A 27488-nucleotide genomic window follows, 5' to 3' on the forward strand; every position below is an offset into this window, starting at 1 on the left:
TGTATGTAAAATGTAAATCTGCAATAGTACTGTAACACTGTGTCATGTTATTAAGTTGTTGTTTGTTATGCAAAATGTGTTAGGAGATTAACATGTTATGTTACTTTCTGTTATATCGTTACGCATACTTAATGGTTTTGAACCATGAATGATAGGGGTAAACACAAGGAGCGCCCCCCTCTTTGCTCAGCCCTTCGAGTTTAGTTGGTTTGGTGTACTGTTGCAAATAAAAGTGTTCCAATATAAAGTCATTGTTTTTCAAATTTTGTAATGTAAACGACCTTTTCCTTTGATTGAAAAATGTTTCAACATTTATAATGCATTATGATGCACTTATAAGACTTCATAACACTTGTTATAAATGTTTATAATTATGCACAACAACTTATAGCATAGACACTTTATACTGACTAAGTTATGGTACCGTTATGGTAGTTATAATGTGCTGTTCCATGGATTATAATGCATTATGACCAGCATTAATAATCATCATAAAGTCGTCATACATGATTATAAACTTTATAACTATATAAGTGTATAAAAATAACTTTATGAATTAACCACTTAAGGCCCTTTGAATTGAAAATAGAAGCTCTACAAGCTCACATCAACTGCTATTTTCACTATAATTGGTATTTTCTGAACATTTCTGAAAAATCTTTGAATTATTTTGGAAAATGTCTATATTTGAATACAGCAATGCATTGATATAAAACAAATACCGTAATTTGTACTTTTATTTTGCAAAGCATTTTATTTATGACTCAGCATTCTAATGCTGAGTCTGTTAGCTACTTCTGTGTTACAGTTAATGACACTGTAAGCTCTGTTGTAAACCCTTTCCAATGAAAATGTATTTACTGTATGTTTTATTAGTAATTATGACTAATTATGAAGTCATTTTTACGTTTAAAAATTAGGGGGAAAAAGGGAATTACAATCTGACACTTTCCAGCATTATAATAACAGTATCTCCTAGACTCTTACTGTAAATGTTTCAATGTGAAACTTTGAGGTCAGCATTTCTTGTTCCAAGTTGTTTTAGTCAGCAAGTTTCATTCGTGGAAATGGGATAGCTAATTCTGCTTTTTCAATTTCTTGAAGGGGCGGGGCTTATGCCCATATCATAAAAATGCTAGTCATCACGGTTCCCTTGGATAACCTTAAATGCATGACCAAGAGGAGGATCATTCTTCTCATCTGTTATCAGCTCTCCAGGTCCAGGTAATTGATTTCTTGTCTTTTCATTTGAGATTTATTTGATCAATTCCAATGTATGTCACACATAATCTAGGTGAAAGTAAAATCATGATCTCCACCTAAAATCCAGCCCAAGCTACCTTGACGACCATGGACATGGATGACAGTCAGAACAGCTACAGGCCACTTACTGCAGATGGAAGCAAGTTTAAGCTAACAGGTAAAAAAAAAAGATTCATTCTAAAATGTAATAATATTAATAATCATAAAAAAACACTATTTGGGAGAAGACAGTACTCATAAGATAAATACCAAACTGAAAGCAAACCTCAATATGGGAAATAAAAAACATGTTCAAAACTCACCTACATACATTTAAAGGAATATTTAAAGGAAGGATATTTTTCATCAGAATGTGCTTGTTTTATAGAAATGTTATAGTTTATAGAACTTTCATTCACACACACACACGCGCACAGCACACGCACGCGCACAGCACACGCACACGCACGCGCGCGCACACATACACAAGCGTTTCAGTCTAGTTATTTTATTTTTCTTTCTTTGCTCTGCTTCCTATATGGTCCAGTTGATGAGTTGAGAAAGAGACCTTTCAGGACTGCAACACTGTGTCTTGGGCTGCTGTGTGTGCTCCTGCTGGCTGGGGTCATAGGGCAAGGAGTCCATTGTAAGTCACCTACTGTATATTAACACCACAATATCCTACGTACAATTTAATAACTTGCTTTCAAATCTCCTTACCTCAGCATGTGACTGTTTTTTAACTCACTAGCTTTCTGTTTGGGTTTAATTTAGTTATTATTATTATTATATCGGTTTTATGTGCTGTTGAGCTTTTTTTTTTATCTCGGCAGCATTGCCAATGACGACAAACCTAAATGCTTATAACATTTTTAAACATACACACGGAGTACATTTCTTACACAATATACTGTCTCTTTTTTTTGCAGTCAGGAAAGCAGAACAACATCAGCAAAACAACTACAACGCCTTAACTAAACAAAGAGATAACCTGCAGACAAACCTGAGCGCTGTGCTCAAAGAGAGAAACGAGCAACAGAAAACTGTAGTGGTCCTCGTAATATTTAACAACAAAGTGTACTGAAGTATCACATCACATGGCATAGTTAAGCTGTTGATTACAAAAGGTTATACTGACACTGTACAGCATTACTTCCCTAGAATTCACATTATTGACACTCCCATTGCTATCCCTCTCTAACACATTGCCCATAATTTCACACATTACCCATGCAAGGTCCAACTATATAATGGGGTTTGGCTTATCAAATGAGAGGTTTATTGAACTCATGCTGAAGCAGTATTTATTTACAGTACTTACTAGGCATTTCTTATGGCTACTTTTCTAATAACTATATTTTGTAACCATCTAGTTTTCTTTTACTGCGTGCACAATTATTAGGCAAGTTGTATTTTTGAGGATACATTTCATTATTTAACAACTACAGCACTCTCGCTCAATCCAGAATGTTAACAAAGCTCAAACCTGAATATTCAAGAAAGTAAAAGTGAGGTTTTGTCTTTTTTAAGAGAATATCTCGGTGTGCACAATTATTAGGCAAATATTGGTGCGCAGAATTATTAGGCAACTAAATGAAAAACGAATATTTTCCCATCTCACTTGTTTATTTTCTTCTGTTAAAGTGAAAATAATGAACAAACAACTCAAAATTCACAAATAAACATTTCTAACATTTCCCAAAACAAATCAGTGACCAATATAGCCACCCTTCTTTTCAATAACTGCCACAAGCCTTCCATCCATGGAGTCTGTCAATTTCTTTATCTGTTGACGATCAACTTTTCGTGCGGCAGCAACCACAGCCTCCCAGACACTGTTCAGAGAGGTGTACTGTTTCCCTCCATGGTAAATCTCCCGTTTAAGAAGAGCCCACAAGTTCTCAATAGGGTTCAAGTCAGGTGAGCAAGGGGGCCATGTCATTTTCCTGTCATCCTTAAGGCCTTTATTGGCAAGCCACGCAGTGGAGTACTTTGATGCATGTGATGGAGCATTGTCCTGCATAAAAATCATGGTCTTCTTGAAAGATGCAGGCTTTTTTCTGTACCACTGCTTGAAGAAAGTGTCCTCTAAAAACTGGCAGTAGTTCTGGGAGTTGATTTTCAGTCCATCTTCAACCCGAAAAGGTCCAACTAGCTCATCTTTAATGATCACCTGATATGGTCAAATCCAATAAGCACTCAAGTTTATATAGCTTGGAGTTGGAAAATATTCATACAAATGTTGATATGGTCAAAATACTCACTTGCCTAAGAATTGTGCACGCAGTGGTTTACATGTATGTAATAGGAAATGATACATTACTTACTGTTCTCTTTATTGGGAACTGTCCTAATAAGGGTAGTTAACTTTGTTCAGTTAAGTTCAACTTTATTGTAATTTATATAATTATATAATGTATAATGTATAATTATAATGTAGTGAAATACAGTCGGAACTAGCCCATCTCACATGCTGTGATTGGCTAATCCATTGCTAGGCCAACCACCCGGCCAATGCTGGCCAATATGACTTGAAATCATATCACGGATATTTCAAACGTTTGTCTCGATTTCGATTAATGAATAATTGTATTTGTAAAATAGTCAAAATAGCAGGTAATCAGACTAATCAATTTAGTCAATTATAAAAATATATTAGAATGTTTTCATGTCGTTCTTTGATCTATAATAATAAAGAAGAAGAAGAAGAAGAAGAAGAAGAAGAAGAAGAAGAAGAAGAAGAAGAAGAAGAAGAAGAAGAAGAAGAAGAAGAAGAAGAAGAAGAAGAAGAAGAAGAAGAAGAAGAAGAAGAAGAAGAAGAAGAAGACCCTTGTCTGATATTGATGATGTAACGACAGATTTACATCATTGTTAATGGGACATTGGTATGGAATGAAAGCTTATTTTGAGCTATAATCTCATTCATCTCTTTTGTGTGTGTTGTTTTCATTTTCAATGACATAGGCTACAAAGAACATTTCAAACAAGTAGCATGTATTGCAGAATAAGAATAGCCTTGGTATTGATGCAAAAATATCCTTTTTTGATAATAGTTTTTATACACAGATTTGTATTTTTGATTAATTGCCTTGTACAATGATGATGCCGGACTGCGCAGTGTGCAATGTGTCCATTAGCTTATATGTACAAATGATATAATGATTGATCATAAATAAAACAACTTGGTGTTGTTTATGGTCCTGAGAATTTTGGTGCATAATAGACTCAACACACAACAATGTAAATAATGCTGTACAGTTGCATTTTTCAAAACTGAGTGATTATAGACCCTAATCTATATAATGTCCTAGTTAAAGCTGGCCACTATGTAACTTTCCTCTTCAACCCCTGGGGAACCCCATTTGAACCCAGGTCTTCTGTGCTGAAGTGCTGACGTTTTACCATTGAGGACAGGGCAGGTATTTTATACGGTGTTGGAGACAATGTCCAGGTCTCTCCCCTTCCCCTGATTATCTCTGATTACCTCCGATTCCACCCTCCAACCAGCACTGTCTGCAACAGAGAACAGTTACACAGCATAGCCCTGGCAAAGGCCCCAGTAGGGGCCATCACAAAATGCTATGTCATGCATGCTATCAAATAAATACAAACTAGAGTGTATTTATTGTATGGGTCCCATGATTGTATGGGATCAGACCCCTATGGTCTGTTTTACAAACTGTACACAGACTTATGAAACTATTTTATATTTTCACTTCTTTCTTTCACTCTAATCGATAACAAAAAGAAGAAGTTCCATTTTTGTCTGCCCATTTCTTTCTTTCAACACTTCCAATTTCACTTGTTTATCCTAATGGGTATTGAGTCATCTCTCCTGACTGGATAAAATTGGTATCCAGATCTGAAAAAGTATTTTCTGTTTAGGCTAGCTGTAGAGAGTAGTGATGGCAATTGATATCCTTTTAAAGCTTTAGTTATTACTAGTTGGTATTATAATAAGAATATGCGATTGCTTTAATTACTATTGTTTCATTGCTGTCCTAATAAAGACTAAAAAGAATATATTAACAACCAATGTAATCATAAGACCTGGATCTGTGTCATTTTTAGATTTAAGCTAAAAAGCATTATTTTACACTTTGGGCTATTCAAAAATAGCAGATCTACAAGCTCGTAGCACGGCACCGAGTGCCGCGCTACGAGCGTGTAGATCTGCTATTTTTGAAAAATCGTGAAAATGTGTGCAAATCTTCTGAATATATATATTTTTAAAGCGAACATTTTTAGCGGCGCTGGCGCTCTATACTATGTATAGAGCGCTCTATACTATGTATAGAGCGCTCTATACTATGTATACTATGTATAGAGCGGTCCTGCTCTATACCTGGCTTTTCCGTCAACGTTCTGATTGGTCAGGTCTGTCAACGTTCTGATTGGTCAGGCCCGCCAAGGTTCTGATTGGTCAGGTCCGTCAACGTTCTGATTGGTCAGGCCCGTCGAGGTTCTGATTGGTCAGGTCCGTCAACGTTCTGATTGGTCAGGCCCGTCGAGGTTCTGATTGGTCAGGTCCGTCAACGTTCTGATTGGTCAGGCCCGTCAAGGTTCTGATTGGTCAGGCCCGTCAAGGTTCTGATTTGTCAGGCAAGGGGACTATTCATGACATCACTATGATGTCATGAATATAGAATTAGATGTCTATATAAACAATGACTAAATAAACAATGAGTAATATCTAGAAATATTTAGTAATTTCATTTTATTATTCATTTGGCTAAAGTCTCCTTCTAGGTAAGTTTTTAGCGGCGCTAGCCGCTCTATACCTTTAGGTATAGAGCGGGTCCTGCTCTATACCTGACTTTGTCCGTGTTCACCGTCAACGCTCTGATTGGTCAGACCCGTCAACGCTCTGATTGGTCAGACCCGTCAACGCTCTGATTTGTCAGACCGGTCAACGCTCTGATTGGTCAGACCCGTCAACGCTCTGATTGGTCAGACCCGTCAACGCTCTGATTGGTCAGACCCGTCAACGCTCTGATTGGTCAGACCCATCAACAAAGTGATTGGTCAAGCTTCACGTGACACATGGCTATAAACACATTATAAACACATATCGATGACAAAATGTATCAAAGGCGCCGCTACCTTCACACAGGGTGTGATTTTTAACTCAAATCTTTGCTTCTGGGGGTCCCTGGAACAAAGTATTTTGATGGGGGTCCGCGGCCAAATACATATAATGTTGGGGGTCTTTGACATGAAAAAGATTGAGCACCACTGATATACAAACATACGTTTTTCAGAATACTGTTGAGATTTAGGAGACATGTAGAATCGGCTTCAGGTCTCAATGGGTTAAGACAAATATAATAAGTGTGCTCATGATTGTCGTGCACTTGAATCCATTTAATGAAAAGGTTATCTCAGAACAATGGCAGTGGAAAGCCCCATGTATGATTTAAATAGTAACTTATTTATAATAATAAGTGTGGCTTAACTTACAGAAATATAGAACTAATAACAGGATTTACTTTGAAATGTCAAAATATCAGATGGCCCGGCCGTTGGGGTTAGGAGAGGGTCATCTGTCTGTACAAGTGTCTGCATTTGTGGTGTCTGTTCCTTTCTGTACTTCTCTAAATCTTTAAGATGCAGGTTGCTGGAAGTTCCCTACAGATGGCTTGCAGAGAAATGCGGAATCAGATGGCGAGGGGCAGACAAGGAGATGACGCTCCCAACTGGAAGAACCATGCATTGCACCATTGTTATGCTATGTATTAATAAGGCTCCAGGGACATTTTAGCGGGGTTCTGACTTTGTGAACTGACCTCAATGCAACCTGTTTGCTGGTAAGGAAAGTTAGAGTGGGAGCCCAGAGAATTCTCTGTTAACTACATTTCTATATTCAATCTGTATTTACTTTTAACTTAATGCTTAATTAATAAATACACTTAATTTTAACAGTCTTGTCTGCTATTAATTTCACCAATGCAACGAACGCACGGAGTGCGTGATCCTGAAGGGTAACAAATTATTACATTGCACAATTTGTCTGTTGTTTAAATAGCCCTAAATCTCCAACAGTAGCCTACACATAGAAGACCCCTGTTACTGAACAAACACTAAATAACAGTGATTGATTCCTATTGGAATATAGAGCTATTTGACGCTTATTTTAAAAGAAACATATCACTTCTACCACCTTTAACACTGCAGTTTTAGTTTTAGGCCTGAAGTTCAGGTTCATTTAGTATATAGAGGAAAAAGCCCAATCACTGTACTATGCGGCAGAGGGCGCTATAAGTCCAAACAATTTCAGCAGCGGTGTTAGGATTGACTCTTGCAAACTTTGTTGTGCAGGGCTGGCTGGCTGGCGATGCCATGCAAATAAATAAATTCAATTTTAACATTTAAAAGTATCAATTAATTCATTAAATAACAACAGTGCTTTTAGTAACAAAGAAGTACATTTCGTTTTTTGACACTTATCGCCACTACATTTCAGAGACAGACAATATTGCACCTTAAACCCCACTACATTTCTAGGAAGGAAAAAAGTACAGTAAGACTGTATATTAAGGTCAGATCTGTAATACATTGTAAGCGCGTTAATAATGCATTATAATGTGTTTATAAGGCATTATAACACTTCTTATAAATGATTATAATCATGTATGACAACTTCTAAGAATGTTTATGAAGTGTTACATGTGCTGGTCATAATGCATTATAAGCTCAGCGGAACAGCACATTATACATTAACTACCAGATATCACTTTACATAAAGGACGAGTCTATAATGCAATATAACCACATTTATAATGCATTATGATGCACTTATAAGACTTCATAACACTTGTTATAAATGTTTAAAATATGCACAACAACTTATAACAAAGACACTTCATAACTGACTAAGTTATGGTAGTTATAATGTGATGTTCCACTGAGCTTATAATGCATTATGACCAGCATTAATAATCATCATATAGTTGTTATAAGTTGTCATACATGATTATGAACTTTATATCGAGTATTATAGAGAGGTGTTATTATAAAGAGGCACCAGGAGACAGTACATTAAAATGTTTTCTTTGCACATGTGAATTTCATGAGGTTTGGCAAAAGCTTGTCTAGAACAGTTGCCTTTAATTGAAAGATGAATAGCAACAGGATGTAATTCAAAAGTAAATGTAGAATTGTGACACATCTTTATACATGTTCAAATGATCTATGCTTACCCACTAAATATTAAGACTCCGATTTGAAAAGGACCTCATTCTTCAATTGACCTATTGCCAACATTATTTTCAGTCCATTACATGTCATTAAAGTTTAACATATTATCAGAGTATATTGTGACAGCAGAAAAATAAAGACATAAACATTCATTTTTTAACCACAATCTACTTGTGTGAAATATCTTAAAGTTAACAGAATTAATATCACAGTGACACTGGTTACTTAAAAAAGAATCACTGTAGACGCCTTGAAATTGCTGAAACCATGGATTTGATTTGAGAAATCTTATTTCAAATGGTCTGTAATGTATCCTCAGTGTGTGTTTACACTGAATGTTGTATAGTTAGACACCATTAGATAGCGATCTGATTACTCTATCTAAAGTGTCAAAAGACTCTTAAATGTTTCAATGTGATGTGAAAACCTTAAGGTCAGCATTTCTTGTTCCAAGTTGTCAGCAAGTTTCATTCCAGGAATAGCTAATTCCGCTTTTTCAATTTCTTGAGGGGGGGTGGGGGGCTTATGCCCATATCATAAAAATGCTAGTCATCACTGTTCCCTCCGATAACCTTAAATGCATGACCAAGAGGAGGATATTTCTTCTCATCTATTATCAGCTCTCCAGGTCCAGGTAATTGATTTGTTGTCTTTTCATTTGAGATTTATTTGATCAATTCAAATGTATGTCACACATAATCTAGGTGAAAGAAAAATGATCATCTCCACCTAAACTCCAGCCCAAGCGCTACCTTGACGACCATGGATGTGGATGACAGTCAGAACAGCTACAGGCCACTTACTGCAGATGGAAGCAAGTTTAAGCTAACGGGTAAAAAAAAAGATTCATTCTAAAATGGAATAATATTAATAATAATAAAATAAAAAATCACAATTTGGGAGACGACAGTACTCATAAAATAAATACCGAACAGAAAGCAAACCACAATATGGGAAATAAAAAACATGTTCAAAACTTACAAACAACTTACACACCTACATACATTCAAAGGAAGATATTTCTGTATGTTTCAGTCTAATTATTTTATTTTTCTATCTTTGCTCTGCTTCCTATATGGTCCAGTTTATGAGTTGAGAAAGAGACCTTTCAGGACTGCAACACTGTGTCTTGGGCTGATGTGTGTTCTCCTGCTGGCTGGGGTCATAGGGCAAGGAGTCCATTGTAAGTCACCTACTGTATATTAACCCCCCTCGTTACCTCAGCATGTGACTGTTTTTTAACTCACTAGCTTTCTGTTTGGGTTTAATTTAGTTATTATGTATTATATCGGTTTTATGTGCTGTTGAGCTTTTTTGTGATCTCGGCAGCATTGCCAATGAGGACAAACCTCAATTCTTATACATTTTTTAAATTAATACTAGGTAACTTTAAAACAAAAACTAAAGTAAAATTATATATCTTTTGTGAGTGGCAAATGTTTCACAACACCCACTCCATGAATTTCACCCATGAAAGCCTTTTATAAACATACTTTCTATTGAAAGTTGACAGGGACGTGTTTCCCTCAAAAATGACGTCATCCGGCGAAAACGGAAACGGAAATGCACCGGTTTCCTGTTTGGCCAGGAACTACTGCACCGGTTTCCTGTTTGGCCAGGAACTACCGCGCTAATAACAAAAAGGAATCTCGCGCTGTTTTTAAGAGATTATAGGATTTGAAGAAAAAAACAACAGCAACAGCAAAAGAAAACACAGCACACGGAAACTAATGCTCCACTGGCTAAGAGAAACGATCCATAGATAGTATAAAAAAAATAAAAGAACGCTTTTTGAAACGCTTCCGTCTTCCGGTGAAAACAAATGGAATTCTGGGTAATGCAGGCATCCACTACAGGCCTGCAATGACGGTAGTGACCAGCAGAGGTTGCTAATATCGTTATTTGTGGACCTGCCTTGTATAACTTTAAACATACACATGGAGTATATTTCTTACACAGTATGCTGTCTCTTTTTTTGCAGTCAGGAAAGCAGAACAACATCAGCAAAACAACTACAACGCCTTAACTAAACAAAGAGATAACCTGCAGACAAACCTGAGCGCTGTGCTCAAAGAGAGAAACGAGCAACAGAAAACTCAAGCCCACTTGCAGAGTAGCAACGGTGACTTACAGAGAGAGAAAGACAGAGTATCGGCCGAAATCAATGCCCTGAAACAAAGAAACGATGCCCTGACAAATGAAAGAAACACACTTAAAGGTAGTGAAAAACAATTGCAGGCTGACAAAAGTGTTCTAACTAAAGAGAGAGACCAGCTTAAAGCCAATGAGGATCGTTTACAGACCAATAACGATGCCTTGACTAAAGCCAGAGACCTGTTGCAAACCAATTACAATTCAGTGGCCAAACAACGAAATGAGTTGCAGACCAGTTACAGCTCAACAATTAAAGAGAGGGACGTGTTACAGAACAAGTACAACAATGTAACCAGAGCCAGAGAGCAGTTACAAATCAGTTATGATGCCTTGCTTGTTGAGCTTGGGAAACTACAGGACATTCACAACACCACTAAAAGCGAGAAAGAAAAGTTGAAGAGTGACTCAGACTACAGGCAGACTTTCATGAGGTTTTGTACAGCCGCAGTAAATGTGTTACAGTCTAGTTACAAAGATTTGATAGGAGAAAGAGACTTGCTAAGAGTTAGTTATGACAATGTAACTACTGACAGAGATCAGTTAAAGAGCACTTATGAAAACTGCACGCTAGAGAGAGATGAGTTACAGGCCAGACAGAACAACCTGACAGCAGAGAGAGACCACTTACAGCAGGAAGTTGAGAGACTCAATGCCACGAATGCAGGTAAGACAAAAATAGAATGCATTAACATAAATATATGAAATGAAAGTAATTCATTCAGAATTCACGTCATTGTCATGTGTGTCCTGAAGAAAATGAGAAAAATAAAGAAAGAAGCTAAATCAGTATTTTCTGTGGTTAAATAATGTCAGAAAGGTGTACTGTTTGTTTGAGACAATCTGGGGATTGGCAGCTCTTATTCCATTTACACTTACTGCATTACTGCACACACTCTCAACAATCAGGCCAACATTTACTTTAAATTAATTGTATAATTTTGCTGATTCCCCCACCCATCCTTGCTGTCTGCTGAAAATCAGTAGCTAGTTGTACTTGTCTGACAAGAAATCATTGAATTGGTAAGAACAGTGACATTAAAGGCTATGTTTTGCTTAACCACTTTGAACATGATTTGGGCATGTCATTATTGGGGAACATTCTTGAAAATATTTTAAAAATTGGTCTACAAGCTCACAATACATCGCATCACAGTGCATTGTGAGCTTCGGCTATTTTCAAAACATTTGTAGAAAAATATTTAAACAATTTCAACAGGTAAGATATGTCCTCCCGGCTTCCGGAAGTTTCAGCAAAGCTGTTATCTCATCCCTATTGGCCGTAAATCCTGGTCGGAGAGCAGGAAAGATTGTCAAAACAAAGGGGCAGACTTGGCAATCATCAACAGCACAGAGGAAATGGTGTGTACAGTATGTGTGTGCGTGTGTATTTATGCATTTGTGTGCACATTTGTACATGTGAATGATGCTAAAGCCTTTAACCTGTTGTTTCTCCTCCCACAAAGGAATTCATCGATAGCTTGCATTCAGCAGATTCTGCAAGCTGGATTGGTTTGACTGATATGGGGATAGAGGGACATTGGGTATGGGTGGACAGTACACCACTGACCACAAAGTAAGAGCATTATTAAAAGCTTCTCTGTGACGGCAATTAAATTCTTTGTAACCTGTAATAAATTAATGCATGTGTTATGAATCCTTAATTATCTATATGAATGTTTGATGCTTATTGACAGCTCTTATACATCTCTCCAGGACAACAATCTCAAGGGGATTACAAGATTTAACAAAAGGTTAAATAAAAAGTTATGGAAAAAGCTATATTATTTTCTGTTTTGGCCTCTCCCTTTACACTGCAGGTTTTGGGGCGATGGACAGCCCAACAATCATAAGGGGACCCAGGACTGTGCAGAATATATCTGGAAAGAAAAAGGGAGCGGGTATTGGAATGATGACAAATGTGAGAATAAAAACAGCTGGATCTGTGAGATGTAGCTGTCATATAGAAGACCATCAACAAGACTGGGTCAAAGCCCAATGTGGAACTGGTACGGGCAATGTCTTAAATGGTGGGGAAATTGTTAGTTAGAGGTATACTGTGATAGTGTCTACATTAATACTGGGAATGGCTGAATATGAAATGTTCATCTGTAATTTAATGTAGTGGTCCTAGTAATATTGAACAACAAAGTGTACTGAAGTATCACATCACATGACATAGTTAAGCTGTTGATTACAAAAGGTTATACTGACACTGTACAGCATTACCTCTCTGGAATACACATTATAGACACTCCCATTGATTATTCCTCTCTAACATGTTGCCCATCATTTCACGCATTACCCATGCAAGCTCCAACCATATAATGGGGTTTGGCTGATCAAATGAGAGGTTTATTGAACTGCTGAAGCACAGAACAGACCATAATAATCTGGAATGAGTGTGACAGAAAATAAGAAGCAATCCTTAGACTTTGGATAATTAAAATAAAATGTCAAAGTAGCATGTTCTTTCTGGTACACATTTCTTTCCTATAATTTACCATTTTTTGCCATCTGGTTTCCAATTACTAGTACAGTACGTACTAGGCATTTCTTATGGCTACTTTTCTAATAACTATATTTTGTTACCATCTAGTTCACTTGTAGGTTTACATGTACGAAATAAGAAATTATACATTACTTACTATTCTCCTTATTGAAAACTGTCCTAATAAGGGCAGTTATTTTTGTTCAGTTCAGTTTAACTTTATTGTAATGTGTATTATAATATAGTGTAATACTACAGTCTGAACTAGCCAATCTCACATGCTGTGATTGGCTCGTCCGTTGCCAGGCAAACCACCCGGTAAATGCTGGGCAATATGACTTGAAATCATATCCTGAATATTTCGATTACTGGACAATTATCTTTTTAAATTAGTCAAAATAGCTATTTTTGTACGCCACCATTGAACAACGAAGCATAATACAGGTTTAAGTGGTAATCCATTTAATCAATTATAAAAAACGTTTTCATTGTCAATGACATAGGCTACAAAGAACATTTAAATTTAAACTAGCATTTATTGCAGAATAAGAATAGCCTTGGTGGTATTGATCCAAAAATAATTAATAAACTGTAAAATGCCTTTTTTAGATAATTGTTTTTACACAGATTTGTATTTTTGATGAATTGCCTTGTACAATGATGATGCCAGACTGCGCAGTGTGCAATGTGTTGTGTCCATTAGCTTACATGTACAAATTATATAATGATTGATCATAAATAAAACAATTTGGAGTTTTTTATGGTCCTGAGAATTTCGGTGCATAATAGATTCAACACACAACAATGTAAATATAATGCTGTCGAACAGTTGCATTTTTCAAAACTGAGTGATTAAATAGACCCTAATCTATATAATGTCCTATTTAAGTATGCAGATGATATGGCCTTAGTTGCCCTGTTACTTAAATCAGACCCCCGTGGTGTAGATGCCTACCTGGCTCACACGGTAGCACTTGAAGGGTGGTGTAATACCAGCCAGCTAGAAATTAATGTAGGCAAGACAAAGGAGTTATTCATGCTTAAACCAGATATTACTATACTGCCAGTCTCGCTGGATGGCCAACTCATAGAATCTGTGGAGGACTTTAAATATCTAGGAACAGTTCTAGACTCCCGGATGAGCTTCTCTGGTAACACAGAGCACATCTATAAGAAATGTTCCCAGCGACTTTATCTACTCAGAAAGCTAAATAGCTTCAGAGTTAGTCAGCGGGTCCTAGAACTTGTGTACAAGACCATGATTGAGAGTGTTTTGACATTTCACCTTTCTGCCTGGTTTGGTCACCTAAACTGCAAATTACTGAACAAACTGTCTAGGATTGTGTCAATGGCTAGCAAAATCATTGGCAAGCCCCAAAAGGCCTTGAGCCTATTGTACAGGGAGAGAGTGAGGAGGAAAGCTCTGAGCATCACAGCCGATGGCTCCCATCCTCTTTTTAGAGAGTTTGAGCTTCTGAACTCTGGCAGGCGCTACAGAGTTCCCCTAGCGACCAAAAATATTTATAAGAAGTCTTTTGTCCCCAGAGCAGTCAGCATTCTTAACTCGACAGAATGACCTGCTGCATGGTGGTAATGATGATGATGATGATGATGATAATGATGAAATGAGGGCGATGATGATCATGAAACAGGTTCCTAATGTGGGTCTACTCTCCTTTTCTTTCTTTTATTAGCGATGGTGTTTTGTGTATTTCTATGATGTGATCCTCACTGCTGTGCTGTACCTTTAATGTTGTTTGTCTATGTCTGTATAGTGTCTGGTGAGCCAAAGACAAATTTCCACTTGTGGACAATAAAGATCTATTATTATTATTATTAAAGCTGCACTATGTAATTTTCCTCTTCGACCCCGGATTTGAACCCAGGTCTCCTGCGCAAGTGCTGCAAGAGCCTGCCTGCTTGCTCAGGGGACAAATTTAATCTTGAAGTTCAGGTCAAAATGTATGTCAAACCAGAAACAGGACCGTGTCAAAGGTCATGACTCACTTAGACACAGGATCTAAATGTCTCAATAGTGCGTCAATGAATCCATTTGTAACTCAAACATTCATGTACAAATGTAAATGAATGGTGACAGAGCTGGATCCCTGAACGAGCATACCGGGCCCAGGTCCAAGCCCAGGGGCCCAAAGGTGTTTCCCTTTTTTCGTTTCCTACAAAAATAAATATTATTTCAAAAGATTTACAAAAGTTTAAACAAAAATAAGTCACAACTTTTCATCAATTAAAAACAATTTCAACCTTTTTCAAACGTATTTCATAAATACAATAAAAACAAAACACATCAATCAGCAGATTAGTCAGTCTATCAAACTAAAGATACAGTGCAAAAGCTTATGAAACTAGCTTATTTTGACACTACTTGCTTTTCCCCCCTCTATTGGAGGGCACAGATGGCAAAACGATTAAAAAGAGAAAAGTATGACTGAGATTCAAAAGTGGTCCATTTTATCATCAACTTCATAATTAAGGGGCGGACTGGAAACAAAAATCAGCCTGGGAATTTAATTTACAGTGGCCTTCATTTTTCTTGTTATACTGTTATGGCCCGGCTCTAAAAATAAAGGGAAACACATGGAGGGTTCACGAAAAAGTGGCAATTTTTATGAACAAAATTTAAATTTTTAAGTAGAGCAAGGAATATAGTTTCCAACACACAGGGAGGGAAACATGCAGCCCAAATTAACTGAAACTAAACAAACACAATCAAACAGAATGGCTCTTTTGTGGCCGCTCCTGTGGCCCAGGGAGGAATGAAGATACAGAAACATGGACAGTACAAAGGCAATGTATTTTATACTGTGTTGGAGACAGTGGCCAGGTGTCTCCCCTTCCCCTGATTACCTCCCTCCACCCTCCAACCAGCACTGCAACAGAGAACCGTTACACAGCATAGCCCTGGCAAAGGCCCCAGAAGGGCCATCACAAAATGCTATGTCATGCATGCTATCAAATAAATACAAACAGTGTGCACCAGCATGATTGTATGATCAGACCCCTATGGTCTGTTTTACAAGTGTTTAAGTGTACACAGACTTATGAAACTATTTTATATTTTCACTTCTGTCTTTCACTCCATTTTTGTCTGCCCGTTTTCTTTCCTTTATCCTGTATAATGTATGGGTTTTGAGTCATCTCTCCTGACTGGATAAAATTATCGCATCTGAAAAGTGTTTAGGCTAGCTGTAGAGAGTAGCCTACCCAGGGCAGCCAACACTCCTGGATCCCACATGAGTCTCCTTGGTGTTTGCCTTCGTCTCCTGACACTCTCCTTCTTCTGATTTTCTCCTGGATTTGGTATCAAACTCCCAAAATTCACCAGAACACAGGAAATTACATACTATGTTAAAACGTTTCTGGGGGGGAACCCAGACCCCTCGGTTCGGGGGTGTGGTCAGTGCATGCCATCATATATTATTTTCCTATGCTAGTAAAGCGAGCCTGATAAAAGTATCAAACTCACAAAATTCCCCAGACCCGCCGCTAGCCACGCCCCCAAACAATCTCCTCTCCTGGATTCTGACAGTCCAATGTTGGCAACGTTAACCCTGCACATAGAAGACCCCTGTTACTGAACAAACACTAAATCACAGTGATTGATTCCTATTGGAATATATAGCTATTTGACGCTTATTTTAAAAGAAACATATCACTTCTACCACCTTTAACACTGCGGTTTTAGTTTGATTTTTTTTATGGCGTACGCCTGAAGTTCACTGTACTATGCGGCAGAAGGCGCTATAAGTCCAAACAATTTCAGCAGCAGTGCTAGGATTGACTCTTGAAAGCACCATTTTTAAACATTTAAATGTATCAATTAATTAATTAATTAAATAACAACAGTGCTGTTGCTCGTTGATTATTCCTGATTTCTTATCAAACGGTGGACATTTCTTTGAGCATTTGTACTTTTTCAACTGGAACGGAAATTATGATTAATAACTAAGGTCTATATTAAAAACAAATTAAATCAATCAATCAATCAATCAATCAATCAGTGCAGGAAATCTAACAGTGTAGGCCTAACTGATGATTTGTTTATATTCGGTAAAAAGAATGTGAAACATCACAGTTACATATATAATACTTTTGTCTAAAATGTCCGTCTAAAAAAATCCTTACGGACTTGTTTCCGTTGGGGTACTTTACTTGAATAATCATGCTCATTCTGCAATCTAGAGTATATTCCGCTTGTCCTTGAGAATAAGAGGCGTAGATAGCTATTAAAGTGCCTACTGCACCTGCAAGTTAAAGTAGCCTACGATTTCTCTAACGCTCTGCCACAGTGTATTTCACATACTGATGTGCGATGTTTAAACTGTATGGTCAAAATAAATCATATAATTTCGCCACTCACCAAAACAAAAGGGTAGTTTACGATGTTGAAATCCTATTCTCTGCGGTGGGAAGCATCTCAGAACCCTACCCTTTTTTAATTTTATTAGCCACAAAACATGTTCACCAGAAAGAAACTTTGATTTAGGCTACAGAAGTGCGCCACCTACAGATATGGTTAGTAGCATTTTTCTTTTGACCAGATCTCTAGGTGGCGAAATGCAAACGATATCATTTGTTTTATTGCAGTTATAGACATCGGAAATCAGAAATTAACAGTTCCTGAGCATTAGAGAGAAACTCGCTCCGGACCTGAGCCACAAAGGAGGTAGGCTATGTTAGAACAAAAGCCTTCACTACAGTCAGAACTCAGAAGAACTGACAAACTGAGCATACACAAGTAAACTGTGTTTATTGCTTCGGTCGGGTACCATGGATAATGTTTACCTCGGCTCGTCGTTCAGGGTTCAGGTTCCTCATGATCGGGATACGGTATTTAGGGGGATACGGTATTATTTACATGCACCGCATAAACTGACCAATCGTCCTAAAAGTCGTTAAGGCCTACTCTATAAAGCACTGGTCCCGAAACCATTTATTTCAAGACCCAAAAGAGAAATTTGACTTTTGCCCGGGACCCAAACTAGTGAAAATAGCAGATCTACGAGCTCAGATTCACAATGTGAATATTTTCACTACTTCTTAGTTAAACCTTTTTTTGTATTTATTCATGGAAATTAATATACTTTAGGAAAATGTTGGAATTGTTTAAATTGTTTTGAAAAGTCGTGATTTTAAAAAGTTTTAAATCTTTTGAAGATATATATACATCTTTAGGCTATATATTTTAAATATAGGAAACTTAAAAAAGGGTATATTTATTAGCGACCACAAATGGGTCCCGACTCCGGATAACGGCGAAATCTGGGAGCAGGGCTGCGAAAGGAGCGCTACAACATTGAAACGCACCGGGCGGTGAAGCGTCCCTTCACCGAACCGGGTCCAAGCACCGGGCACCACGAAGGGTTAATCCACCCCTGACTGGACCGCGAACGGCCTTTTTGCATGTAGTTTAAGCGCAAGGGGGCGGGGGGCGGGGGGGGGGTGGGGAGAGAGTCAGCGCGCTGAAGTCAAGGCACAGAATACGGTGTTGTTGACGGACAACGGATGCACGCTTATGAGAAACAACAAAAATAAAACCTGGTGAAACAGTTGCGTGCATTAGCGCAAGATGAGGATAAAGGAAACATTCAGTCTAAATGTCCAGTTTGCTAATAATTCACAACTACTGTGCCAGATAATCACCAAGAGAGTTAAAAAAGAAAAAATGTTTCAGTCATTCAGTCCGACTTCACTGTAGCTTATAGTAGCCTTTTCATAAATTATGTTTGTACTTAGGCTGTCCTGAGAGTTTATAATATTTAGAGAAATAAATGTAAAGTTTCAAATACCAAAGTAGTGGGAGTAGTTGCGAATTACTGGACATTTAGACTGAATGTTTCATTTATCCTCATCTTGCGCTAATGCACGCAACTGTTTCACCAGGTTTTATTTTAGTTGTTTCTCATAAGCGTGCATCCGTTGTCTTTCAACAACGCAGTAGTCTGTGCCTTGACTTCAGTGTGCTGACTCTGTCCCCACACGCCCCCTTGCGCTTAAACTACATGCAAAAAGGCCGTTCGCGACTGGACCGCCAGGCCCTTTCCGTTCCCTCGGTTCTACACCATCTCCTCCTCTTCCGTTTTACATCACACTCCACTGCAGTGCTTTAGTTTATCTCCTGCTGCTCACATTTAATTTCCTCCCCTCATCTCTGTCATTTCTTCCAGTAATACACCAAGGAAGGACCACCACTACCATGGTTGTAGCACAAGTCTGGACTCTCCGACACCACTTTGTGGGTTTGCCTAAACTCAGTGACTTTGAGCTGAAGGAGGAGCAGCTTCCTGACCCCAAACAAGGAGGTCAGTACACACAGCCTATCTGTATATATTATATGTTTTAATGACGAAACACTTAAGTCAAGTATGGTATAGCCATGTGCTTGTGACTAAAGTGTAATCAGAGTTTTATAACAGAGATTTATAGTATACTATACCAGACTGAGTGTAGCAGGTATGTGACCGACCCAAAACAAAGACAAATCTTAACTAGGTACAGACTCAGTGAGCACAGTCTTGCGATCGAGAAAGGTCGTCACAGGCAGACCTGTATCCCGAGAGAAGACAGACTATGCACCCACTGCACACAAAATGAAGTGGAAACCGAGCTACACTTCCTAACCGTCTGTCCATTGTACCAAGACATCAGAGACACATACTTCCCACAGATTACAACCACACACAGAGATTTTGAAAACATGACCAATGACAAAAAACTCCCATATCTGCTGGGCAAAGTACAACAATGTGCAAACACAGCAGCAAGATTCGTGAGTTGCTGTGATAGGAGAAGGATATCAAACGGAACACAACCACCCTAAAGACTAATCATTGTGTATATTCCTGCACTATACCTGCACCCAGTGATCTTGGTACATAAAAATTGATCTATTGAAGATTCTGACTTTCAAATGTACATATTTTTTGTTTTGATTGTATTGCTGTATTGTTGTATTGTGCTTTCTGCTTTGGCAATGTAAACATATGTTTTTTCATGCCAATAAAGCCCATTGAATTGAATTGAATTGAATGTGGTCATGTGGTTTCAGAAGTCCTTTTGGAGGCTGTGTTCCTGAGTGTGGACCCATATATGAGGTTTGTCTATGTACTGCAATCATTATCATTATAGCCTGAAGATACACTTAAACATGTTTTATAGTCTGCCTGTCAAAACCCTGAGTTAATGCATGTTTTTATTCCCCAGCTGAACAATTAGGCAACTGAGACAAAACATAACTTAAAAATATAGCTGCAAGCAGCGATAATATGGGGCCAGGAGAGAGAAATGATAATTCCTTTAACAGGTCAGTTCATGAAAGTCCTTGCGGTCTTGTTTCCAATGAGTGCCTGTGAGCAATTAGGGGTTAAGAGTCTTGCTCAGGGACAAATTTCATTTCATCGACACATTTGCTGACCTGGCCTGGAATCGTACCTGGGGCAACCAGAGTCTCTGGCTCCCTAGGCGGGCTCACTAACCACTCAGCTATGGCCACCCCTCAGAGAGAGAGAGAGAGAGAGAGAGAGAGAGAGAGAGAGAGAGAGAGAGAGAGAGAGAGAGAGAGAGAGAGAGAGAGAGAGAGAGAGAGAGAGAGAGAGAGAGAGAGAGAGAGAGAGAGAGAGAGAGAGAGAGAGAGAGAGAGAGAGATAGATAGATAGATAGACAAATGGAATAGATTGAAGAGACAGAGACATGGAAACGGAATAGATTGAAGAGAAAGACATGGAAATGGAATAGATTGAAGAGAGAGAGAGAGAGCGCCATGGAAACGGAATAGATTGAGTCATGTTTTTTGCATTTCAACTTAAATGAGTCTGCATCAAGTGAGGCTTGAACCGGCAACCTTACGGTCATGAAGCACTCTTAGGTAGCTGCAACACTACCTATAGTGCTATATCTTTGTCCAGGCTGATATTGTCTGTTGAGGATCACAAACTCTTGCCTTCTGTCATGACCCAAGCCCCTGTTTCACTAACACTAAGATCACTCGTTCACAAACCATTTACCAATGAAGAAATTGTACATCTCCTCAGAACCAAAATTAGTGAAAGTAGCCGATCTACAAGCTCACAAACCATTAAAAGTTGTCAGATTGTACATTGGCTATTTTCACAATGAAGTATGTTATACATTGAAAAAACATACTCTCATTGCTATCTGAAAAGTTGTGAGATTGTAGATCAGCTGTATGTAAAAAACACTCAATTAAGTATTTCATGTTATCTTTAACAATTGCAGATGTATTCATTGATAGTCATGTTGTGTGAAATGCAACTCAGATGAAGTCTGCACCAAGTGAGGCTTGAACTGGTGACCTTCAGGTTGTGGGGCACACATTTAAGCGAGAAGCCACCAACAGACAAGAACCTGTGAAAAAGGAGATCACACAGATCATACAGTTTCACGCAAATAGCTGAAAAAATCCTGGGTTTAAGTGTTTTTCAAACTGCTCAAGATTGCGGACAATCTAAGGGCGGTGCTTACTGGTCAACGTGATAGATGTGTTCCTCATTAGTCAAGGCACATGTGTAAGCAGGTCTAATGGCTGTCGGCCAAACGAGGCATGACTTTTGCCTGTTTAAAGTTTCAATTTTCAAAAAATTGCTATAGCGCCCCCGTTTGACCAATTGGAGTAAGATTGGTTTCAGTGATATTTGGAATGGCCCTTTACATTTCTGCAAAGTTTCAAAGAATGGTAAGTCTGCATGTATGTGTTAGGGGCAGATGAATAATTGTCATAAAACTGCAATATTCATTGGCTCATTAAAGCTTCATTTTTTCACTTATGGAAGATATTTTGCAAACGTTTTTTGGTATAGGTCCAAAGTTCATGTGTAAAAAGTTTCGTGCAGATTACTCAAAAATCCCAGGAGGAGATAGGTTTTAACTGTTTTTCATATAATTCAAAATGGTGGGAGATCTAAAGGTCAGAGGTCAAAAGTCAGAGTGTGAAAGTTGTTCAGCATGAGGAGACGCATGTGTGCATCGAAGTTTCATGGCTGTAGGTCAAACACGGCATGAGTTGTACCTGTTCAAAGTTGGCATTTTTCAATTGAGTGCTATAGCGCCACCTTTTGACGAAAGATTGTGAGAATTATTTCTTGATCGTTTTTCATGACCATCTATCATATGGCCGAGTTTCATAAAAAGCGACTGCACGGTTCAGCCAGAACTGCCAAAAGTGGCAGAAGAAGAAGAAACGGAAATAATGCGAATAACAATATGGGTCCATGCTGGAAGCCTGGCCCCATAAAAAAAAAAACTTGCCTTCTTTTCTGTCTGATGGGTAGTCTCTAGTCTGTTGTTCCCCTTGATTGCATTGTGTCTGTGTAGAGTTCATATAGAGTTCACTATGGGAGAGAAAGTGTTCTGTGTTTGTTTGATGAGGTAGGCCATATCTTATCAGTGGTGTTTTGTCCCCTGTTATGGCATGTATGGAAATTACAGCCACTTTTTGTAATAATACCGTAGTTATGTGGTCCAATGCAATCATTTGGGATTGGATTGCTTGGAATGTGACTCAAGCACTGCACACCCTAGTGAGTGAGACAGACCATGCCACACACACACCTAACTGGATGAAAATGTTGATTATGGATTAACTGGGTTTGCTCCTTCCTGTATAGGCCTTACAGCAGAATGAAAATGAGGGAAGGGGATGTAATGATTGGAGCTCAAGTTGCTAAGTAAGTCACCAACCCACAATACATAACAACAATATCAATACAACTTTGGTGACCCATTGTGCGTGTATGAAAAATAACGCACGCACGCACACACAGTTTACAACAGTTTATAAATGTTTGAAAACAAAACAGGGAGGTTAAACCAAGGACCACCTTATGAAATCAGCTGTAGTGTTACTCGGGTAGGCTAGTTTGAATAAATAAATCAATCAACTTATTAATAAAATAAATCTAATCAGTCAGCTGTCAGCCAGTCAATCGGTCGGTCGGTCGCTCAGGCGGTCACCGGTCAGTCGGTCAGTCAGTCAGTCAGTCAGTCAGTCATTCATTCCGTCAGATTTATTCCATCCACTATTCTGTAAATGTTTTTCGCTGCAGTTCATTCCTTCTGACCAATCCGGTCCTCTCTGTTTCTCAGAGTGATCCAGAGTTGCAACCCCAGTTTCAAAGTGGGGAGCTATGTTGTGGCAATGTGTGGATGGAGAAGCCACCATGTGTGCAACGGGAGTGGGCTAACCCCTCTGCTGCCCGACTGGCCCCAAGACCTCCCTGTGTCCCTGGCCCTGGGGACCATAGGTATGCCTGGGTATGTGAAATGGATGTAAGGTCAAATGGTTGGATGGGTGGATGTAGCACTGAACAAAGGGATTTTATACTTAGTTGCACATCGGTGTTGTGTACAATGCAATGTGTTTGTTGCATGTGACACCATGCGCAACAGAGTATAGCCTATCAAGTCCTTAACTCTTGACCCTACATTCCCAACATTCTCTCAAATGACTCACTTTCTTTCTTTCTCCCTCCCTCTCTGTTCAGTCTAACAGCTCTTTTTGGACTGGAGGAATTGTGTGAGATTAAGGAAGGAGAGACTCTGCTGGTCAACGCTGCAGCTGGAGCAGTGGGGTCTGTGGTGGGACAGATTGGCAAGATTAAGGCATGGCACTTTCAAACCACTACCAAATGTGTCAATTATATTCTAAAATAGCTTGCAAGCTGAATTAAATGTTTCTGAAGAGTGGGTGAGATTTCTCTGAGGCTGCTTTATAGCATTCATTATTACCTTCACACTTTAATCGATTTTTGCTTCATTTTGCATGCAGCAGTGTGTATAAATGTTATAGCTATGTAGGGGCTGACATTCAAATATTATATAATTTCAAAAGATTATGTAGTACTTTGGATAAAAGCTTCCACCAAATAGCAAATGTTGATGATACTGTTGATGTGGATTGTGACCAAGCCACACAGTACATTATGCCTCTAAATAATTCATGTGTTTCTTCGACATTTTTAACAGGGTTGTACAGTAGTTGGCTGTGCGGGGACTGATGCCAAGGTGGCCTATCTGAAGGACTTGGGATTTGACTACGCTTTTAATTATAAGACAGTCTCTTCATTGGTGGAAACACTGAGAAAGGCTGCTCCCAATGGATATGACTGCTACTTCGACAATGTGAGTCTAATTCTTGGAGAGAAAGAGAGATTGACAGTGGATCAAATTTCACTGATCACAGATCACAGTTTTCACACAATTATAGTAGGATGGCGTGTAGCCTATCTACATAGTGCAGTATTATGGAAAAAGGCCATCCAGGTCCAGCCATCACTCTCCCCCCCCCCCCCCCCCCATCTCTGTCCCTCTAACACTCCCTCCTCTCTCTGTAGGTAGGTGGTGGGTTCTCTAGTGTGGTGATGCCTCTTATGAGAGAGTTTGGCCGTATTGCTGTGTGTGGTTCCATCTCCACATACAATGAAACCTCTCCTCAGAAAGGTATCGCAGTGATAGATACTTTATGGAATACATGCCTTTTATTCGTGCTTTTTGGCATGAATCCATGTCGCACTTCTGTAACTTCACTCTTTGGCAAGTTTCACAATATTCGTCTTTTTTTAGCAGTTACAAAATATAATTAATAATAAAAGTGTGACAGATTTTTTTTTCTGGGGGTTACCATTTAATGCTCTCATTATTATGTGTTAGGTCCATATATTCAATCTGATATGGTCTTCAAGCAACTCCGAATGGAAGGATTCCTTGTCACGCGCTGGGAGCACAAATTCCATGAGTCTCTTCAGAGAATAATGGCCTGGATAAAGGAGGTAAGGTTGGACTTTTCAGGTTGCAAAGTATTGACCCATATACTTTAGATCTAGTCAGTAATTCTCAAAAATCACTATGAGGACCTTTTGAAATAATGGGTAAACATGGTATTTCTAAACTATGTTATGTGTTATAAATCACATTCCCTTTTCCAAAATCTAGCCCCTGCTGCTTGCAAAGAAATGATATAGTTAAATTAGACAAATGAAAGAGATAAATACATTCTCAGGTGAAACCTCATATACAGGCAGGTCTTACATTGGTTAAGAAAGACTGTACCATGCCAGTCAATCAAAAGGTTTGATGATTCACACATCATACTGGTCATGTTTAACAGTATTTGTTTTCCTGCGTGTCTGTGCATCTGTTTCGTGTTTTTCCTCTCAGGGTAAACTGAGCTGGACTGAACATGTTGCAGAAGGCTTCTCCAACATGCCTGCTGCTTTCATGGGAATGCTGAGGGGTGACAACACTGGCAAGGCTGTTATAAAGGTCTAAGAAAAGGAGAGTAACATACTAAGAAGTGTGGTTTATAGAAACAATTCCTTCCATTTCTAGTTTTGAGCTAAATCATTTGGAAACACTTTGGGTATGTTACCGAAAAGGTGTATTTGGTGTGATGTAACGTTTATTAGATCCCGACCAATGCCAGAGTTTTTGGGTCCAATACTGATCCCAATTATGGAGAGCCCTAGAGTCCTAGACCACTGATGTTCTAGTCTCGTGGCCAGACGATCGGATATCTCCTCCTATCTCCGCCGTACCAAGTGTCTGGAAACATACAAATGAAATTTAAATATCTGAATTGTTACCACCCATCTCTAGCCCACACAGAATTAGAACATCACCAGACTTATCAGTAGGCGAAGATGTCTGAAAGTCTGGCTATGTGAGACGACCAATGTTTTGACCGATATTTTGTAAAACAAAAAAAAAGAATAGCAAAATATTGAAATAAATTTGATAAACTTTATTAAAGTTTCTATTTGAGATAATTTTAACTTATATATAATATATTATATATAAATATTATATATACAATATATAACAATTATAAACAGCATATTGTTTATATTATTTTAATGATAATAATGTTTGCAGAATCTAGGATCATGAATTATAATTATCTTGCTTTAATATAGGCTACATGAGTTCAAGTGTGGGCTTATGTTATAAGCTACGGTAGTGCTGTGCAATGCAGATAGTGATCAACATCACTGTCACATAAATAATCACTGGCTGTAGCTTTTTCACAATCATAGTGTATCTCTTTTTACTGTATCAAGCTATATTGAATAACACTATTAGTAGCCTAATTACACATTTCTAACTTTTGTTGCTAAAATGGCAGTTGCTTATACTGTAGCTGATTAGTTTGTGAGGAACTGTAGCTTAAACGTCGTACTATTGTGGAAGGCTTATGGTTTTAGCTAAATGTGTGACCATTTTAATAAATCAGCATTCAGTGTTTTAGTGTTTGATTATTTCAGACATCTTCAATGAGTCACAATGTTCAACAAGGTATAATCATTCAGCACTGTGGTAAGTGTAGTATCACACTTCCATAGAAATGACACATAAGCACACCTTATGTAAAAAAGAAAACAAGAAATGGTTGCTGACACGATGCAGCATGGTGAGTAAGTTCAAATCAAACCAAACCAAACAGTATGAGGATTTGTGATCGGATTTGTGAATGAATCCAACTCAATGAACGGAGCTCCATGTTATTCACTTACATACCAAGCATAGTACAGGCTCCATTCCATACAATTATCAGCCCCTGAGGTGCTAGAGAAAGGCATCTCCCAGAACCTGAAGGACACAAGTGGGTTGAGGTGAGCATGTGAATACAATACAATACAATACAATACAATACAGATAATATTGCACATTAAACCCCACTACATTTCTAGGGAAGGAAAAAAGTACAGTAAGACTGTATATTAAGGTCGGGTCTGTAATAAATTGTAAGCGCATTAATAATGCATTATAATGTGTTTATAAGGCATTAAAACACTTCTTATAAATGATTATAATCATGTATGACAACTTATAAGAATGTCTATGAAGTGTTACATGTGCTGGTCATAATGCATTATAAGCTCAGCGGAACAGCACATTATACATTAACTACCAGATATCACTTTACATAAAGGACGAGTCTATAATGCAATATTACCACATTTATAATGCATTTATAAGACTTCACAACAACTTATAACAAAGACAATTCATAACTGACTAAGTTATGGTAGTTATAATGTGCTGTTCCACTGAGCTTATAATGCGTTATGAACAGCATTAATAATCATCATATAGTTGTTATAAGTTGTCATACATGATTATAAAGTTTATATTGAGTGTTATAATGCCTTATAAGCGCACAATAATGCATTACAAATGCGCTTATAATCATTATAGACCCGACCTTAATACACAGTCTTACCAAAAGGACATTATGAATGAACCACTTAGGCCCCTTTGAATTGGAAATAGCTTTCCAGTGAAAATGTATTTACTGTATGTTATATGAGACTGTTATTATTAGTAATTATGACTAATTACAAAATCATTTTTACATTTAAAAATGAGGGGGAAAAAG

At 38.2% G+C, this 27488-nt stretch overlaps 2 protein-coding genes across 2 annotated transcripts in view; both read left to right on the forward strand.

Annotated features, from left to right (window-relative positions):
* Positions 1 to 1151: 1151 nt before the first annotated feature.
* LOC311054792 (uncharacterized protein) overlaps positions 1152 to 27488 on the forward strand; it is a 31174-nt gene continuing 4837 nt past the window's right edge. The window contains exons 1-11 of the mRNA XM_084070796.1: positions 1152 to 1224; positions 1331 to 1420; positions 1790 to 1888; positions 2172 to 2299; positions 9151 to 9271; positions 9524 to 9622; positions 10421 to 11257; positions 11810 to 11952; positions 12057 to 12166; positions 12411 to 12535; positions 26664 to 26721. Coding sequence (XP_083926922.1) covers positions 1351 to 1420; positions 1790 to 1888; positions 2172 to 2299; positions 9151 to 9271; positions 9524 to 9622; positions 10421 to 11257; positions 11810 to 11952; positions 12057 to 12166; positions 12411 to 12535; positions 26664 to 26721 — 1790 coding nt within the window. The 5' untranslated portion in view covers positions 1152 to 1224; positions 1331 to 1350. The remainder of the gene's footprint in view (positions 1225 to 1330; positions 1421 to 1789; positions 1889 to 2171; positions 2300 to 9150; positions 9272 to 9523; positions 9623 to 10420; positions 11258 to 11809; positions 11953 to 12056; positions 12167 to 12410; positions 12536 to 26663; positions 26722 to 27488) is intronic.
* On the forward strand, positions 19210 to 25664 carry LOC311062013 (prostaglandin reductase 1-like). The gene is made up of 9 exons (XM_084080759.1): positions 19210 to 19401; positions 20148 to 20193; positions 22723 to 22782; positions 23201 to 23368; positions 23599 to 23716; positions 24080 to 24235; positions 24448 to 24553; positions 24764 to 24882; positions 25271 to 25664. The coding sequence occupies exons 1-9, from the start codon at positions 19296 to 19298 to the stop codon at positions 25379 to 25381; spliced, it is 990 nt and encodes a 329-aa protein (XP_083936885.1). The 5' UTR covers positions 19210 to 19295; the 3' UTR covers positions 25382 to 25664.

The sequence above is a fragment of the Gymnoscopelus microlampas genome, assembly GCF_963454915.1.
Source record: "Gymnoscopelus microlampas genome assembly, chromosome: 2".
NCBI lineage: Eukaryota > Metazoa > Chordata > Actinopteri > Myctophiformes > Myctophidae > Gymnoscopelus > Gymnoscopelus microlampas.